The sequence below is a fragment of the Hemibagrus wyckioides genome, linkage group LG27 (assembly GCF_019097595.1).
Source record: "Hemibagrus wyckioides isolate EC202008001 linkage group LG27, SWU_Hwy_1.0, whole genome shotgun sequence".
In the NCBI taxonomy this organism is placed as follows: Eukaryota; Metazoa; Chordata; class Actinopteri; order Siluriformes; family Bagridae; genus Hemibagrus; species Hemibagrus wyckioides.
The window spans coordinates 11,157,832-11,175,704 of record NC_080736.1 but is presented as its reverse complement, the minus strand read 5'-3'; the positions used below and the strand labels follow the sequence as shown (position 1 = coordinate 11,175,704).

Here is a 17,873-nt window from a genome sequence, read left to right as displayed (position 1 = left end):
TTTTATATACATTAATTAATAAGCTTTTGGAAATGTGTTGGAAAAGTGTTGTGTTCAAGCACTTGGTGCTCTTGCTGAATCTTGCCGTAGACAGCAGCTTTAACTCCAGGAACGTATACGCACAGGATGACTGTGACCCAGATTAGTGAGTAAACAATGACTCTGAATCAGGTGATCGGGGTCAGTCTGGTCCAAAGTGTTTTCATCTACTACAAGGCACATCTTTGAGAATATCCAGAATATATTCTGAGTAACCCCTAATTAGCTAATAAATTAGGTTTCTGTAAATTTGCATTCCAGGAGTCAGGTTTGTGTTGAACCAGAAATTTCATTTCATTTATTTCAGAGCTTACAGAGGTCATTTCAGAGGTCATATCTTTAAACTATATGTGGTTAATAAATAAAAATAAAAATACAAGAATATTCGAACCACGGTTTAGATGCATCCCATAAGCCTACATAGAGTTCTTTTAACAAATCATAGTAAAAAACAAAATACACAAATGTTTTCTCAGGCTAAAAATGTGTTTATCTAGTTTTTCAGTTACAAGTTATTAGCATTGAAATACCCTTAGAGCTGCCAACCTAGGTCAAATGTATGCAGAATTGTATTTCAATTGATATTTAATTTAATTCAGGTCAATCAAGCTTATGAATTCAGACAGAGAAAATAAGCATTGGTGAATTCTTATACATATGTGAGAGAAGGTAAGGACATGGCCCTCCCACAATTTGGACACTGTTATGCACAACAATAATTTCAATAATTTAACTATAGGGTGTGACACTGTTCTTTGAAGTCTGACATTTCCCGTGTTTTTGGGTTGGGAAAATGAGAACCAAGTTCTTGTCTAATAATTTGCATAACAGATGAGCTCTTTACTGAAGCTGCCTTCTGAGAGGTCAGTGGCCTCTCATTTATTGCAGGCCTAAAGAGAATCTCAGTTCTATTTCATTTAACACAGCACAGAAACACAAGTTTAAAAAAACAAAAACACTTAAAAATTGACCACATTATGCTGTGGAGTACAAAACTCACCCTTCAGTCAAATTTTAGACCCTTGTCCTGTTATATAACATGTGCTGGTGTAGTTCAGCTCTGCAATGTGTTTAGCACAGTCCTTATCATGAATAATTATTTCTCTCTGAATCCAACTTATTATTACTGAATTACACATTAATATGTTTATAAATTTACGTTTATTAATTACGTTTATTAGTAATCACAAATTAGGCGACTGATACTAGTTTACATATCAAATATATACAGTGGAGTAAAATGATAAGAAAATATGCAATAAGTAGATAGGCAAATAGATCACAATAGGTAATAATAGTGGTGCAATTAACAAAGATTCAATATTTATGAGACTGATAAGACTATCTAATGAACATGTGAACAAGGAAACATTAATCCCTGAAGGATATCTGGATAATACCTTCATATAATTCGGGAATTTAGCATTGTTTCAATTTACTTCATTAGAAGCTTATGTTGATCTGATCACTGCTTCTGTGATACTTTCCATCTAGTTTAATTGTGGGATTTATAATAATGCCAGCATCATCCTGGATATGAAAAAAAGTAAGGAAAACAGAAGAAAAAGAGGTTCTGCACTACAGCTGAAGTAGAGACAGAGTGGCATTTGTCCTCTGCCTAGCTCATGGTGATCATTTCATACTTGTCCTTAACATTGCTCTTCTCCTCATGCTTTTCCTCTGGCAGGTGGTGTAGCTCAATCAGCAGAGAGTAGATCATCGCTCCCAACACACCCCCCACCATTGGGCCAGCAACTGGGATCCACCACCAGCAACCATCCGCTCTGAACACACAGCACAACACACACCCACCATCGAGCATCACGTATGAACATACATATTTAATATGTCTAGCTACCATTGCTGGTGAACATGGTTTGTAGGATTTTTAACAGACCTGTGTAGGATTTTTTACATTTCTGTTTGTCCTATGCTCCACTGATAAATGTTTTGAACTTGCACACAGTGTCATGTTGGGATGTGCGGAGGAGTTTGTTTAAAGAAAAGCATACATATCACGCAGGAACAGAGAACAGAGCAGAATCATATTACAGCTGAGCTGCAAAGTCGGCAGATGTCCAAACTAAACATATATTTATACTGTTTTTAAACAGTGTGCTTTTGACCAGGATGCAACATGTGAGAATAATTAATGCACAAGCAATTAAGAAGCTTATGTTCAGCTCAGGAAAGGCAGTGCTTCTGAATGGTATTAAGGATGTCAAGCATTGACACACAGTCTTCTCCTGCATTCAAATTTCATTTGTAAAGAACAACACACAAGTGAGGTTATTAACATCAAGAAGTTGTTTTCCAATAACATCACACAGAGGCACTTGCTTATGTTCTTACATGGCCGAATGAGCAACCCAGCTATGTTCCTCCTTAGTGTTTGTAACTTTTCATGTTTTTTTTATTATTTCGTTTACTTTTAGATAATTGTGACAACTTCTATTAGCCCTTCTATGGGTCTTATCTTACACCATTGTCTAATTCAATGCTTTGTAATTGACTACAGCTTGAGTTACAGCTTTACAGCACAGGTGGCAAGTCCTGGCACTCGCAGTAATCCTTCTTTTACTACATTCACTTTCAATTGCAGTCTCCCTACATCACCACCGACTATTCTGCTGACTATTTTCACATTTTCTGAGCAAACTAGTCTCTGAATAGTCTGAACAACCTAAAAGGTAACACTATAATACTGTTATAATAAGTGATATAAATTAGCCTATACTCAAAGTGTGATACTGAAGATTTATGTATTATATGCTTGTTTTATTGTGACTGTTTCGATTCCCAGATTTCCTGATGTTACTAATCACCCCCTTGGCTGGGCTTGATGCCCTCATGCATCTTTTTGTTGACTTGGTGATTGCTCTGGCAACCTGTCCTGATACAGGATTATCTGCTTCTACCTACAAGGCTTGAAATGGAGATCAAGCAAACACAGTGGGCCAATTTGTTTGTGTTTAGCTCTCAAAGGAAAATATTTCCTGTACACTAAATGTAGCTGATCAATAAAGACATGTCTGGTGTCTAAAGGGCCTAAATCTGTTCCAGCACAACAATGCCCCTGTGTACACAGTGAGCTCCATGAAGACGTGGTCTGGCAAGGGTCTAGTGTAAGAATTGGAGTGATCTGCACAGAGCCCTGACCTCAACCCCAATGAGCACATTGGGATAAACTGGAATGCTGTTCTACCATCAGTGTCTGACCTCACTAATGCTCTAATGGGCAAATGCACACAATCACCCTCTGAAATCTAGTGGAAAGCTTTCCCAGAAAAGTGGAGGTTATTATAACAGAAACAGTAGGGACTAAATCTGAAGTGAGAATAGTATGTTCAACAAACACAAATGTGTGTGATGGCATGATATTTTAGCGATGGTAAGGTGCATGTGTTGTATATATATATATATATATATATATATATATATATATATATATACACTATATTGCCAAAAGTATTCGCTCACCTGCCTTGACTCGCATATGAACTTAAGTGACATCCCATTCCTAATCCATAGGGTTCAATATGACGTCGGTCCACCCTTTGCAGCTATAACAGCTTCAACTCTTCTGGGAAGGCTGTCCACAAGGTTTAGGAGTGTGTTTATGGGAATTTTTGACCATTCTTCCAGAAGCGCATTTGTGAGGTCACACACTGATGTTGGACGAGAAGGCCTGGCTCTCAGTCTCCGCTCTAATTCATCCCAAAGGTGCTCTATCGGGTTGAGGTCAGGACTCTGTGCAGGCCAGTCAAGTTCATCCACACCAGACTCTGTCATCCATGTCTTTATGGACCTTGCTTTGTGCACTGGTGCACAGTCATGTTGGAAGAGGAAGGGGCCAGCTCCAAACTGTTCCCACAAAGTTGGGAGCATGGAATTGTCCAAAATGTCTTGGTATGCTGAAGCATTAGTGGCGCATAGTGCGAAGAGGTCGCCAACTTTCTGCAGTCAATCGCTACAGACCTCCAAACTTCATGTGGCCTTCAGATTAGCTCAAGAACAGTGCGCAGAGAGCTTCATGGAATGGGTTTCCATGGCCGAGCAGCTGCATCCAAGCCATACATCACCAAGTGCAATGCAAAGCGTCGGATGCAGTGGTGTAAAGCACGCCGCCACTGGACTCTAGAGCAGTGGAGACGCGTTCTCTGGAGTGACGAATCGCGCTTCTCCATCTGGCAATCTGGTGGACGAGTCTGGGTTTGGCGGTTGCCAGGAGAACGGTACTTGTCTGACTGCATTGTGCCAAGTGTAAAGTTTGGTGGAGGGGGGATTATGGTGTAGGGTTGTTTTTCAGGAGCTGGGCTTGGCCCCTTAGTTCCAGTGAAAGGAACTCTGAATGCTTCAGCATACCAAGACATTTTGGACAATTCCATGCTCCCAACTTTGTGGGAACAGTTTGGAGCTGGCCCCTTCCTCTTCCAACATGACTGTGCATCAGTGCACAAAGCAAGGTCCATAAAGACATGGAGGACAGAGTCTGGTGTGGATGAACTTGACTGGCCTGCACAGAGTCCTGACCTCAACCCGATAGAACACCTTTGGGATGAATTAGAGCGGAGACTGAGAGCCAGGCCTTCTCGTCCAACATCAGTGTGTGACCTCACAAATGCGCTTCTAGAAGAATGGTCAAAAATTCCCATAAACACACTCCTAAACCTTGTGGACAGCCTTCCCAGAAGAGTTGAAGCTGTTATAGCTGCAAATGGTGGACCGACGTCATATTGAACCCTATGGATTAGGAATGGGATGTCACTTAAGTTCATATGCGAGTCAAGGCAGGTGAGCGAATACTTTTGGCAATATAGTGTATATATATATATATATACTCATACGTACCTTTTTTAATGCATGTGAGTATATAATTTTGAAGTGGATATATGCACTGTACCTATATTACACTTCTACTATACTATGCTATACTATACTATACTATACTATACTATACTATACTATACTATACTATACTATACTATACTATACATTTATACTATTTTCCTCTCTGTATAATATAGGCTTATATTGGTCTGATCAGGTAGTGGTGCAGAATCTTTTGACTTTCAGTTGAGAGTGCCCTCTGCTGCATGCACTAGCATTACTATCTCCTTTTTCTGTGTCTTTCAACGTATGGTCAAGTGGATTCATGTAACATTTATAGTATAGTCACGTTTATTTTCATCAGTATGAATGTAAACCAGTTTGGCTTTCTGCCTCTGCACAGAGACAATGTTACAGATGGTTCTTGATGATGTGTGACCATGGCTGTTTAGCTTATGCATAAGAAATAACACAGTGTTCTTCTGGTGGGTGTTTATAAGCCATTTTTGGGTTAGAGAAAAAGCAAGAAGACAGAGAGACCACTTAAAAGACATAAAAGACAGACCACTTGGAATACATTATGTGCTGAAAGACACACAAGACTTGTGTTATTTTAAGGTTTTCTCAGAGACACAGAGGGGCTGTAGAAAAATTAACCAACTGTATGAGAGGAGAAGACATGGGCCGTCAGAGGAAGACTCTATTAAGAGCTATCTTTGAAAGTCTCTTTGATCTCTCATGCTGGCAAGCTGGAATACCCAATTCACTATGGTTAGAAAACAACACTGTTCCACTGAGAGCTATCCTTTCACTGGTCTAGTTGCGCTGTATTACACCTTGATACTTGTGTGTGTATGTGTGTGTGTGTGTGTGTGTGTGTGTGTGTGTGTGGCGTTTCATCCTGTGTGTAATCCTACTTTACATCTACTGTTAACCGGAGTGTGTGTATGATAGATAGATAGATAGATAGATAGATAGATAGATAGATAGATAGATAGATAGATAGATAGATAGATAGATAGATAGATAGATTAAGTTACATTAAGTTAGTGCTATGTAGCCACACAGGATAATTCAATTAAAAAAAGGGAATTATCATGAACTCTTCTCTGCTAAAATCTTAACAAGGCCCAAATTATGTGTTGGAATTTTTTTTCCCTGCTAAATCATCAATCTCGGCAATGGTTTAAGTTTCACTCAAAAGGTTTTGCATATGTTTAGCTAGCTAGTGTTTCTTTGGAAGTTAATATTGCTTTAAGGTCATAGCATTAGAGTGACGTATAATATGAACTCTGACGTAAGGAATCGGGTTAGGTCAGGGTCAGGTCACAGGTCAAGCAGATTTGTGTGAGTGTGTTTTCTGTACCTGAACACCTCCACCCCCCAGCCTGCCACAGCGGTAAAAAGCCGGGGTCCCAAGTCTCGGGCAGGGTTGATGGGATAGCCGCAGTTAAAACCCATGGACACTCCGATGGCCAGGATTGTGAAACCAATGAGTAGTGGCTCCATCCCTTTAGGGGGTCCGATGTTTTTCTTGTCCACAATGGCCAGGACACACAGTACCAAAGCTGCAGTGGCAATCACCTGCATCGATAAGCAGTAACCATTACATTCTGTGTGTGTGTGTGGTGTGTGTGTGTGTGTTTGGAGCTTGGAGTTTATTATGTATTATTCCACTTATCATGTTGTAGCAAGGAGACTTATAATTAATTCCTGACTGTCTTTTAGACAACTCATCTACTGTGAATCTGCACTTGAGCAATATTATGCTTTTGAAGTTAATGAGCAACAGATGGCCATTTAATATGCATCATACATTATTTTATACTCATTTAATTATATTTCTCATATACAGGCCAAAACTAGAATTTATGATATTGTTCTATTTGCTTAAGTTGGTTTTATGACATTCATTTGCATCAGCTCCTCCCCCTGAGTCAGTTATTTTTCTTTTGTGATTGTGACTATAATATCTGGATAGTGAACACCCACGTACAGTGACTTTAGAAGGTCTGGAGGTTTCTCTCCCATTCATTACGTCCATACACTTTTCATAACATTTTACATAAAAGTCAAACCAACTATGAAATTAATTATGACCATTTTGTTCATTTCATGATGACACCTCACCTCACTATCTAAAGCCTGGGAAAAACATTTTAATCTTTATATATTCATAGGTTTGTGCTTGTGGATGTCCTCTTCAATTCTGACCCCATGTTTTCAGTAGGGGAACAATCCTGTGGTTCTCTCAGACTTAAAGCACAAACATAAGTTGTCTCCATGTTTTTGAATAATCCCTTCTACAACAGTGCTGCACAATAAAAAATACCTGGCAACCCTGAGGCTTGAACTGCTTGCAGGTTATTTCAATAATGTGAACAATGCACTCAGAAAATCAATTCAAGGATAATTCAAGGACTATTGACACCATTTTGTTCTTGCTCTAGAAGTCATGAATACAAATCAAAAGAAAGAAATTTGTCCAAACAGCAAAGATCTCTACCTCAGATATGTGTGTGTATGATAAACAGTCCAGTCAAACACTTCAGATAAGACACATAATGGTCTATATTTGTATGAATTATTTTCCAAATACAAAGCAAAAGACGTGTTCCCTCACCTGATCAAAAAACCCATTGAGGCCTGAGAGATGTTTTGCTGGATAGCTGGCAAAGATGTTTGCGGTGGCATTTTCACCTGTGACCAGCAGCTGTCCATTGGAGTAGTCCATGAGGGCATCTGTAGAGATTCAATGTTTTCTATTAGCTCTTAATTCATTGTTCATCTCTCTTGTATGCATTCTTTTCAAATCACCCATGTATGCAGTTGTAGAAGGTTAGTGAAGAGTGCAGAGGGTGAACTAATCAGCACAGACATATGAAGATATTTATGAAATATGAAACATACATGGCTGAAGACTTGAGTCTGATACTAATATATTAATAATCACTAGAGACAGCAATTCAAGAGTGGGGTAATTCCCAATCCAAGAGTAGGGTCAATTACTCTCTCTTGGACATTCAGCCACAGATGGTTGTGTTTTGTCCAGGATTTTTTAGCTGGATTTGAGCTATTTTGAACTCTAAGACCATTACAGTACTCAAGAGCCTTTACACAGGATATTAATCTGATGCATGCTATGTCTTTCTACTTTATTGATGATACTAATGCTAATTGTTTGCTCAGAAGTTTATTCAAAACATTAGCCTGATTCTAGGGACTAGACAATCCATTTTGATATGAAAATATGAAATGAAATATATTTACTTACTGTAGTATAGGCCAAAGACAGAACAAGAGCCTGCAAAAGCACCAATGAACTGGGCAGCCACATACACTGGGAATTTCTTAATGGGAAACTTCCCTAAGACTGCCATAGCTAGAGATACAGCTGGGTTTACATGTCCTCCTGTAAGAAGAAGACATATATCAGTCAACGTCCTAAACTTTGACATGATCAGCATTTTGTTTTCATTGACTACATAGTAATTAAAGCATGATGGTGGGCAACATGTGTTAGAAATGCATTCAGGAGACACCTAAAGGAATGTGTACTCTCTATTAGTCTCTATTATACACTTAGCTTCCTGGGAATTGGGACTGACATAATCTGCCTAAGTCGTCTTAGGCCACTGTAGGCTGTAGGAGTGACCCCTATTTAACTCCAAAGTACTACGAGGAGCTTGGCCAAGTCTCGCTCACCTTATCTCACTGTCTAAAGGGAAAAAACAAATAGAAAACAGGATGTCTCCCTTACACTCCTTTGTCCTGGTCAGTATGATAGATCCAGGGTCAGTTAGAGAGGCTTTGGTTAATATGTTATTGCTTTTATTAATAATTAATTCTTGAGTAGTGCATTGTTTTCTAAATATTCCTTTAAATTATCAGCAGAATGATGAATCTTTTCCTGTAATGATTAACAGTGGATGGATCTTGTAGAAGGATCTAGCTCTACCACATGCAGAGCATTTTAATCTCCATATATTCTTATATATGTCATTGTGGACAGCCTTTTCAAGTCTGACCACAGGTTATCAGTAGAGGCCAAATTCAGAGACTGATTTAATTTTCCTGTAACCTGTCCTGTGTTTATTTGAATGCATGTTTGGGGTCATTATCTTGTTGAAAGCTCCATCTCTCCATCTGAGTAGAGGGAAGCAGGTCAATGAACTTAATCTTTTAAAATTTTACACAATTTTCCATGTTCTTTATGGCTATTAATAATTCTGTTTAAGAGTTGAAGGGTCATGTCATTTCAGTGAATCATTTCCTGAACAATTTTTTTTTCCTAATAATTTATTTCTCAATAACTGCGCAACACATTGGCCAATAAGTGTACTCTGTATCTCTACTGTCTCAAAAATATCTGGAATATTAATGAATATTTTCAAATAATGAGCCTAATATTTAAATAGAAGGTAGTGTGGGGATCCACTGAATTTATTTTACTATTAAAAGAAACCTGGCTACAAAACAGTTTGAGAACCCGTGCTTTATAGGATCAATTCTTCATTTCTTTGTATTGTCTCTGTATTATCCTGTAGCTGGTTGTGCTTTCACACTAAGGTCTTTATATAAAAAGAACCCAGAAATGTCTGTTGTAATAAATTTTAAAGAAATATGCAGAAAGAACTGCGCTGGCAAATTACAGACCAAAGACAAAGTTCTTCCTTCTGCCTAGTTATAAACCATAACCATAGTCATAAATCTACTACTAGTGATGACTTTTCTGTACCCACTACCTCGTTTTTTCCTCTGTACTATTCAAAAACTCCTGCCCAAGAGTCCTTAGTGTGGGTCTGAATGTTGAAACAAAGCAGAAGTTGAGCCCAAGTTCTGAGTTCTCCCTCCCATTACATTTCCACAATCAATCTTCATGTCATTTAGGATGTGGTCTGCAATCATAAATGTCACCCAAGTTTGCTACTGTTTCTGGCCACAGTATACTATATATGGATTTTTTCCTGTCCACTTGGTCAGGTCTCCGTTACGTATGCTGCATGTCATTTCTGCAGTCTGTTTTTTTTTTTAATTTTTTATTTGCCTGCGAAATTGCTGTGTTTTCATTTCACGCCTCATTTCGCTTTAGTAATAATGTGAAATGCCAGTCCATTTTAAAATCACCAATAATGATGCTTCATTCATGCTGATGGTGTACATTAACCCACTCACTGTCTTATTCAGCAAAACCCAATAAAGAGTGTACTTAAAAAAGTCCTATTAGATACACATTGTGTTTCACATCTGTAGAGTCAGTCGATGAAAAGTGTATAATCACACCACTGACTGTGCTTCCCTCTTAAACTTGACACCTCCATAGAGTACACTCTTGGCACAGAATATCACTAACTCCCTCCTCTTTAATTATTTAGCATCTGAGTTCACACGAAGCAGGAGTCCATTAATTTCTCAATTCATTAAATCACACTCTCCCTGAGGATAAAGTTCAAGATGGAGTGCCCAGTTCGGAGCATGCTGAATCCAGCTGTGTCTTATGATTAGTGCTAAAAAAAAAAGACAGTTTCCACCTGCCTCTTTTCACAACAGAATAGACTGAACAGCAATCAGGGACAGTTTACACAATGTTCTGCTGGCTCTGTCATTACAGGCTCTGAGCTACTGATCAGACAGTCATAAGTTCAAACACGATCCTGCCAAGCAACACTGTTTAGCCCTTGAGCAAAGCAGTTAAATGTCTATGCTGAAGATGACGCTGTGCTCTGAATCAATTTTTTCTCTTTACTTTTTCGGAAAAAAATTGGTCACTGGAGTAAGGATTAAACATGTGCTGGGCAAATACTACCGCATCCTAAACGACAGCAGCTAATCATGCAGAATGTAGGTGCTGTATGTTTATAAATCTGTGTGATGTGTATGAGTGAATCTGGATTAAATGAGTGAATATCTAATTTGTGTATTCACGTATTCTGGATTTCTTGATAAGGTTAACAGTGCAGACCCTTAAGCCTTTTTTTTGTGTGATGTCAAATGAAACTACCACTTCCACAAAAAAAAGCTATCATCTTTATAACAAGTGACTTTAATAACACAGTATGCTCAGAAATCCTACACAACCATTTGGAAAGTCTTCTTTTTTTTCACAGTCGAGTTCAACACAAGAGCTGTGTTGGTGTCTGAGAGCACTGATCAAAGATCATGGCAAAGCAAAACAGTTAAATATGACCATTGATTTCTCAAGATGTTTTGGAAAGTGAGCTAGTGCACAGTCATGCTGAGTAAGCTGAACTGGGTTATACACAGAGGTTAAACTGAGTTTCAGGATGTGGGGGAGATTGGAGGCAAAAAAATATGGAAAACGCCTTCTTTAATGTACTTTTATTCAACCAACTCTGTTCAGAATTTGAGGTAGGCCTATAGTTCATTTGTGAATGGTGATGATGTAAAGAAGGAATAGGTTATTCGCAAATCACCTTGCTAGCCTATTCATACATCAGTTTAAATCATTCAACACACCAGTTGTCTGACTTATTAAAATAATATTTAGAATATGTAATATAATGTAATTAATATAATAATTATATCTGTATATCTTTTAAATATAAACATCTATGCAACTGGTCTGATTGTTAAACTGTTAATTACCACATTGGACAAATGTATTTGCTAAAGTTTTGACAAAATTCAAAAGGTGTCAAATTAAAGTTAGGGAAAAAGCTTGTCGATCCCAACCAACCGGGTTTTCAGGCATGTACAAGGTGATCTTCAATTTCTATAGAATATTCTATTACCTGATACACCTCCTGACACATAGACAGCCAGCATCACTCCTGTGGTGAAGCCAATGTGGATGGTGAGCGGTTCACCCACAGCTCCTCTGCTGAGCACAGCCTGTGCCACTGAGCCACAGCCAAAAAGCTGAGAGAGGACAGACACAACAAACCAGGCAAACACAGTCAACAAATACAGTCAGGGACAGAGGAGCAGTGAGGAGAACTCCTCTTTTGTGAGTCAGATCACATTCAAGCTCTGTTATTCAGCAGGACTTCAGCTCTAATTAGAAGCAAGCATACGATCAAAGATTTCAGCTAAGTGAGGACTGACAAGAACAGAGGAGCAACAAAAGATGTCCAATTCTATATTGTTCTCGTTAGTAATTAACACTGATATATGCAAAAAGGACACTGTGGGGGGAAAAATCTTTGTGTACAAGGTTAAAGGAGGTTTTGTAAGTGCAGTGTTTGTAATTTGCAACCCAAACTCATACGTTTGCAAAAAGCAAATTCTGACTAAATGTTGCTTAACATCATTCAAATCACTGAGACATTAGAAAACGTCTGCTTCTGGATTCTGTCTCACTCTGTAACTCGCTTTAGTCAATAGCATCTTCCACCTGAACGCATGTAAATGTAATATATATTTAGTAATCCAGTTGTCCAATAGTTACTCAGGTGCCAAATTAACACCTACAACCAAAATGTATACGAACACCTTGCACTAATGATTCCATTAACTTATTATTTACGTATCCATGTCCACATCACTGTTCGATATTATAAACATGATTACATAATTGCCCTTTGCGTAACTACACAACACCTCTAGATAGAAAACAAGTGATTTCAACTGTAATTGGTTTTGGTTGGTAGACAAGTTAAAAAAAGTCCCCCTCACCCATAACCTCCCTGTTCTTTCCTGAGTTGTCCATGACAAATACAAGTCTCTTGATTGTACTTACTAATCCATTAACAGAACGTGTCATCTAATATTTAGCTTTGTGTCTCTAATTGAGAGAGGATTGTTAATCTTTGAACTGTCAGACGTCAAATGAGGTTGGAAAAGGTTAACAAAATGAAATTGAGGATTACTAACAAACATGCTGTAATCAGTCAGGACTGGTCGACTATGATGTCCACAAACATCCTTTTACCCCTAACTGCTTTGGATATGTCTGCATATGAGGGGAAGAGGTATCTGAACACCTTGATTAACTTTCAGGGAGTTATAAAGTAGTAGTAAACAGAGATATTAAGGAGAAATTAAAATGGACAGAATGAATTATAGTATCAGTCTGAAGAGGATAAGACAATCATTTCAGCATTGTTATTATATTTAAAAAAAAACAATAAAATGTTTGTGTATTATTCTACATTATTTTATCATTCATTCCAAAAATTTGCATTTAATATGCCATATTGATAAAATATATTGTTAAAAACAGGCTTTTGGTACAGTTTACAGTTATATTATTGTCTCTGTAGACAATAAGAATAAAAAAGTTTCTTGACGGATTTATTATAAACATTATAGTATAATATAAGACTTACTATGAGCAAAAATGTCCCGAGGAATTCCGCTAGAAACTCTCTGATGATAGCATGACGAAGTGTGAGTTTCTCTCTCAGACCCCTCAGGCTGTCCAGCTCCATGTTTGCTCACAGCTGATCAAGTGTCTTCTGTTAGTCAGGAGAGTTAAAACCATAATGAGAAGAGGATCAGGACACACACACACACAAATGAGTCAATGAGCCGGCCCCATTAACCTATTTTAATGACAGATGATTTGTCAAAGAATCGGTTCCTTTTATATAACTCTTATTTTCTCTGACTTTGTCTTAATCATATTTTTATATACATATTTTTATATGATTTTTGGGCTGTTATTGTAACCCATGGAACTTATTATCAGCAACTAAAGGGCCTCAAAGTAATCTTATCTATATAGTTAATTATACTGAAATATACTCGAATATTCTTACTTTAAAACCTTTTTGACATTATTGACATGAAATTGGTTGACGTGTATGGGTTACATTTGTCTTTTGTTATATGCAAATATATTTAGTTGTTTTTTTATATTTATATTTTATAATATAATTTTATTTATATACATTTTATTATACTTTTTAATAAATGAATCAATGAATCATCGCTCTCAGCTCGAATCAGAATAAAAAACAGTAAAGGATAATCGGCCCTAAAGCTACACATACACCTGGGGTGGTTTGTGCGGACCTCTGATATCTAGTTCAAAGTGTCATAATTATTAATTAGCTAATTATTTTTAATATTTATCATTTGCCACAATGTCTAAACAAGTTTTCCCATAAAAAAAACAACAAACTTCATAATAAAAGGACAAAAAAGCTTATTTTACTGACTGATTCAGTTAAAAGTGATTTATCCAAAGGTTTAGACATCTAAATCTAAATCTGATTAACTGCCCAAAACCCAATTCCTTCACGGAATACGGACAGCGCATGCGCAGAAAGAGCAACCAACCTGGAGTTATTTACAGACTCGTATTTTTGTCCAGCAGAGGGCGCTCCTTGAACACAAAATACACGTATACAAGCGGCAATTTCTCACCCTGGAAAAAAACATGCTTTGGACTGGTTGGTAAATATTGTTTAGTTAAAATATAGTGTCCTTTAATTAGAGTTAGATTGGTGCTGGTTTGTAGTAATTTGGATTCATTTGTAAACAATTTTGTCTGGAAATTAAGCAATCTCCTAACCCTGGGGAGAAAAGGGCAGAGACAGACAGTCCATGGAGGGATGAGTGAGGCTCAGCTCATTAATCACTGCTCACTGTCACTTTTTTTCTGAAGTGTTGTCTTTGATGTGAAGCAGATACACACTGTCATGGCGGCAGGGGTGTGTGTGTGCTGATGGATAAAAAGCACCCAGTAGGCTTTGTACAAATTAAGACATAGTATTTAATTCTGTTAGTGATGTAAAGTCATCATAAGATCTAAAGTGATCAACATCTTTAGTTATCAATAGCTATATATGATAACCACTGATGATAGCAGAAGATCCTTTAAGTCCTGTAAGTTGTGAGTTGGGGCCTCTGTGGATTGGTTGGTACATCCCACAGATGTTTAAATTGAGATCTGGGGAATTTAGAGGCCAAGTCAACACCTTGAACTCGTTGTTCCTTAAACCATTCCTGAACAATATTTGTAGTAAGGCAGGGAGCATTATCTTGCTGAAAAAGGTCTCTGACATTAGGGAATACTGTTATGAAGGGATGTACCTGGTCTGTAACAGTGTTTAGGTAGATGGTATGTGTCAAAGAAAACATCCACATGAATGCCAGGACCCAGGATAATCCTAATATATAATGGAGAGCATTATCCAGAGCATCAGACTATCTCTGCCAGCTTGCCTTCTTTCCATAGTGCATATTGGTGCCTTTTCTTCCTCGGGTAAGCGATGCACACACACATGATGTGAAAGAAAATGTGATTCATCAGACCAGGCGATGATTTTTCATCAATGCATGGCCAATTCTGATAGTCATGTGCTCATTGTCTGTGCTTTTGGTGGTGGACAGCGGTCAGAATAGGCACTCAGACCTCTGGCACCCTGTCTATGGTTACGCAGTCCCATAAGCAGCAAGCTGCCATGCACTGTGTGTTCTAACATCTTTCTATCATAGCCAGCATTAACTTTAACAACTTGTGCTCCACTAGCTCTTCTGTGATCTCACCATGCACATCAGTCGGCCTTGGGCACATATGACTCTGTCACGGGTTTACCTGTTGTCCTTCCTTGGACTACATTTGGTAGGTACTAATGACTGCATTGTGGGAACTCCTCACAAGACCTGCTGTTTTCTAGAAGGACTGACTCAATCGTCTAACCATTACAACTTGGATCTTGTCAAAGTCTCTCAGATCCTTACACTTGGTTCTAACACATCGACTTTAAGACTGTTCACTTACTGCCTAATATTTCCCATGTGTTTATAGGTGACACTGTAATGAGTAAATAAATGTTATTCTTTCACCTGTCAGTGGTTTGTATGTATGTATGTATGTAAGTATGTATGTAATATAGGTACAAAATATGTAACTCTGATATTTCTACTCCAGTGACAAGGAACAGTAATTGATACCTTTTTTTCGATACCTATTTCATTGTGGTGTGTGTGTGTGTGTGTGTGTTTGGCTAGGTACTAAATCTATAGGTATATAAATGTTTATATTATGTTATTTTATGCTATTAAATTAAATTGTTTTTCTAATATTAGAATCTCATCTCATATTATATTATATTATATTATATTATATTATATTATATTATATTATATTATATTATATTATATTATATTATATTATATTATATTATATTATATTATATTAGTTCAGGTTGATACAAATGTAAGGCTTCTTCTAGACGGAAGAGTAAAATAATTTTCAATTAAATTTCTCTGGGCAAAAGGAATTGAAATAATTGAATGTAATAATATTCGCTAGATGTGGATGAGTGTCATTTAAAACTAAATCATTTGCGAAGGGTAAATTCATTAAAAGCATTTACAGATGGGTGTAACCTAAAAACCTTTCAAAATGTGTATGAAAGCATTGTAAATGTGTCAGAGAAATTTATGACAACTAGCGCGAGCTCCTCCTTGACATCAGCTCAGAAAAAAAAAAACAGTTTATTGCGCAGATTTTTACTGCTTTCTTATTGTACCAACTGTTTAACTTTGGAGAGAAAGTGTGAAGTCGATTATTTGTTTTTATTTATTTACTACATCTAGGACGTCTTCCTGGCTGATGCGCACATGTTTAGGTTGCATGCTGAAGTTGCTGCTGTTGGAGGTGTGAATGTGTTTGTGGTTTAATCCCCACAGCCTGAATGTTGCGGGTGTTAAAGGGTAGATTTTAGATGTTGCGGGTGTTAAAGGCAGATTTTAGATGTGCTTATGGTGTGTATTGGCTGCGCTGAAGTGCTGAAGGAGACGTTTGGCGCGGCGGGAGGCGACCATTCAGCTCAGGACGGAGGAGCAAGAGGAAGGTGTGATCGCTTGATGTGGAGAGATGAACAACATCCTGATGGCTTATCACTCTCTCTCTCTCCCTCTCTCTCTCTCTCTGGCTCTGTCTCTGCGTGTGTGCTTGTGTGTGTATGATTAAGTGTTTTGGAGCTGCGAGGCAAACGGACTTTGGAAGTTTTTCACGTTCACGTGTGATAGAGGAACTGTAAGGGAACAGATATGGCAACCACGTTCACAACCTCAGTGTTTAACTAACACACACAGTGTTAGGACAAGTCCAGCTGGACGTAAATGAACAGTAATTAGGCTAAACACTGTAACAATTAGACTACAACAGATTACAAATGTAGTAGCTGTTATGCAGCTACTCCGAAATATGATGTTTTACATACTGCTACTTCCAAGAATTGGCTTAAATGGGAAAATGTTCTGTTTCTTGTATAATGTGGATTTTAGGTTCTAGATAATAATAAGTTGATGTTAGTAGCACTTTATAGAGGAATCAGCACGTAGATGCGCCAAGTCTGATTACAAAAAAAACACTTATACTTGATAGATAGATAGATAGATAGATAGATAGATAGATAGATAGATAGATAGATAGATAGATACTTTATTCATCCCACTTTACTTTTTTCTTAATTTAATAAATGCCTAATTGTAGTTGTGAGTAGGATATAGTACTGCTATTAGTATGCTTTATTTTTTAACCCTTTAACAAATACATCCATCGTTTCAAATACTTATAGGGTACCATAATAAAAAAAAAAGTAGGTCTTCATAACACAAACAATCCTGAAACTCTATCCTAATTTATAGAAGATAGGAGCCTAAATATATTTATAATTTAAAATCACTTAAAGCCCATAAACTACTCTGGGTATCCCGAAGTGCCGATCTGTTCCTCTTTAGGCTGCTGGAATAAAAATGATGCGCGCTTACTGATTCGATTCACTTCACTGACTCGTTTTACTTTTTCATTTCTCTTCAACAGTAACGTTTACGCGGAAATTTACATACCTAGGATAATGGTCATCTAGTTTTAATGGCTAATAATATTTGATGCCTATTAAAATGTGCGACTTGGCGAATGAATGTCGATTTGCACGACTTGCTTGAAGAGTCAGCAAAGAAGATCCGATACTTTCGCGACTCGCCCATCACTGAAAGTGGGTGGTATCTGCCAGAGAGAAAGAGTAGGTTTATGTAAATGTTGGATTTTAATGATATCAGGAGGACGGCCCCTGTATTCGCGG

General features: G+C 37.6%; 1 protein-coding gene and 1 long non-coding RNA gene across 2 annotated transcripts; one reads left to right on the top strand and one right to left on the bottom strand.

Annotated features, from left to right (window-relative positions):
- Window positions 1–319: 319 nt before the first annotated feature.
- On the bottom strand, window positions 320–13,302 carry aqp9b (aquaporin 9b). The gene is made up of 6 exons (XM_058381384.1): window positions 13,158–13,302; window positions 11,622–11,748; window positions 8,144–8,281; window positions 7,493–7,611; window positions 6,236–6,453; window positions 320–1,823 (listed from the first exon to the last, which is right to left on the bottom strand). Exons 1-6 carry the CDS (start codon window positions 13,257–13,259, stop codon window positions 1,658–1,660), a joined length of 870 nt encoding a protein of 289 aa, XP_058237367.1. The 5' UTR covers window positions 13,260–13,302; the 3' UTR covers window positions 320–1,657.
- Window positions 1,730–3,424, top strand: LOC131347376 (uncharacterized). Its single transcript, XR_009203753.1, has 3 exons — window positions 1,730–1,864; window positions 2,642–2,729; window positions 2,843–3,424. It is a non-coding gene; the product is annotated as an uncharacterized LOC131347376 (long non-coding RNA).
- Window positions 13,303–17,873: the final 4,571 nt, after the last annotated feature.

Bases quoted from the DNA above. Each gene is read 5' to 3' on its own strand.
- aqp9b (XM_058381384.1), bottom strand. From the start codon at position 13,259: ATGGAGCTGGACAGCCTGAGGGGTCTGAGAGAGAAACTCACACTTCGT. The intron at 11,749-13,157 runs GTAAGTCTTATA...GTCCTCTCTCAG, and splicing joins TCGGGACATTTTTGCTCATA to CTTTTTGGCTGTGGCTCAGT. The intron at 7,612-8,143 runs GTAAGTAAATAT...GAATCTCTACAG, and splicing joins TGTCTTTGGCCTATACTACA to ATGCCCTCATGGACTACTCC.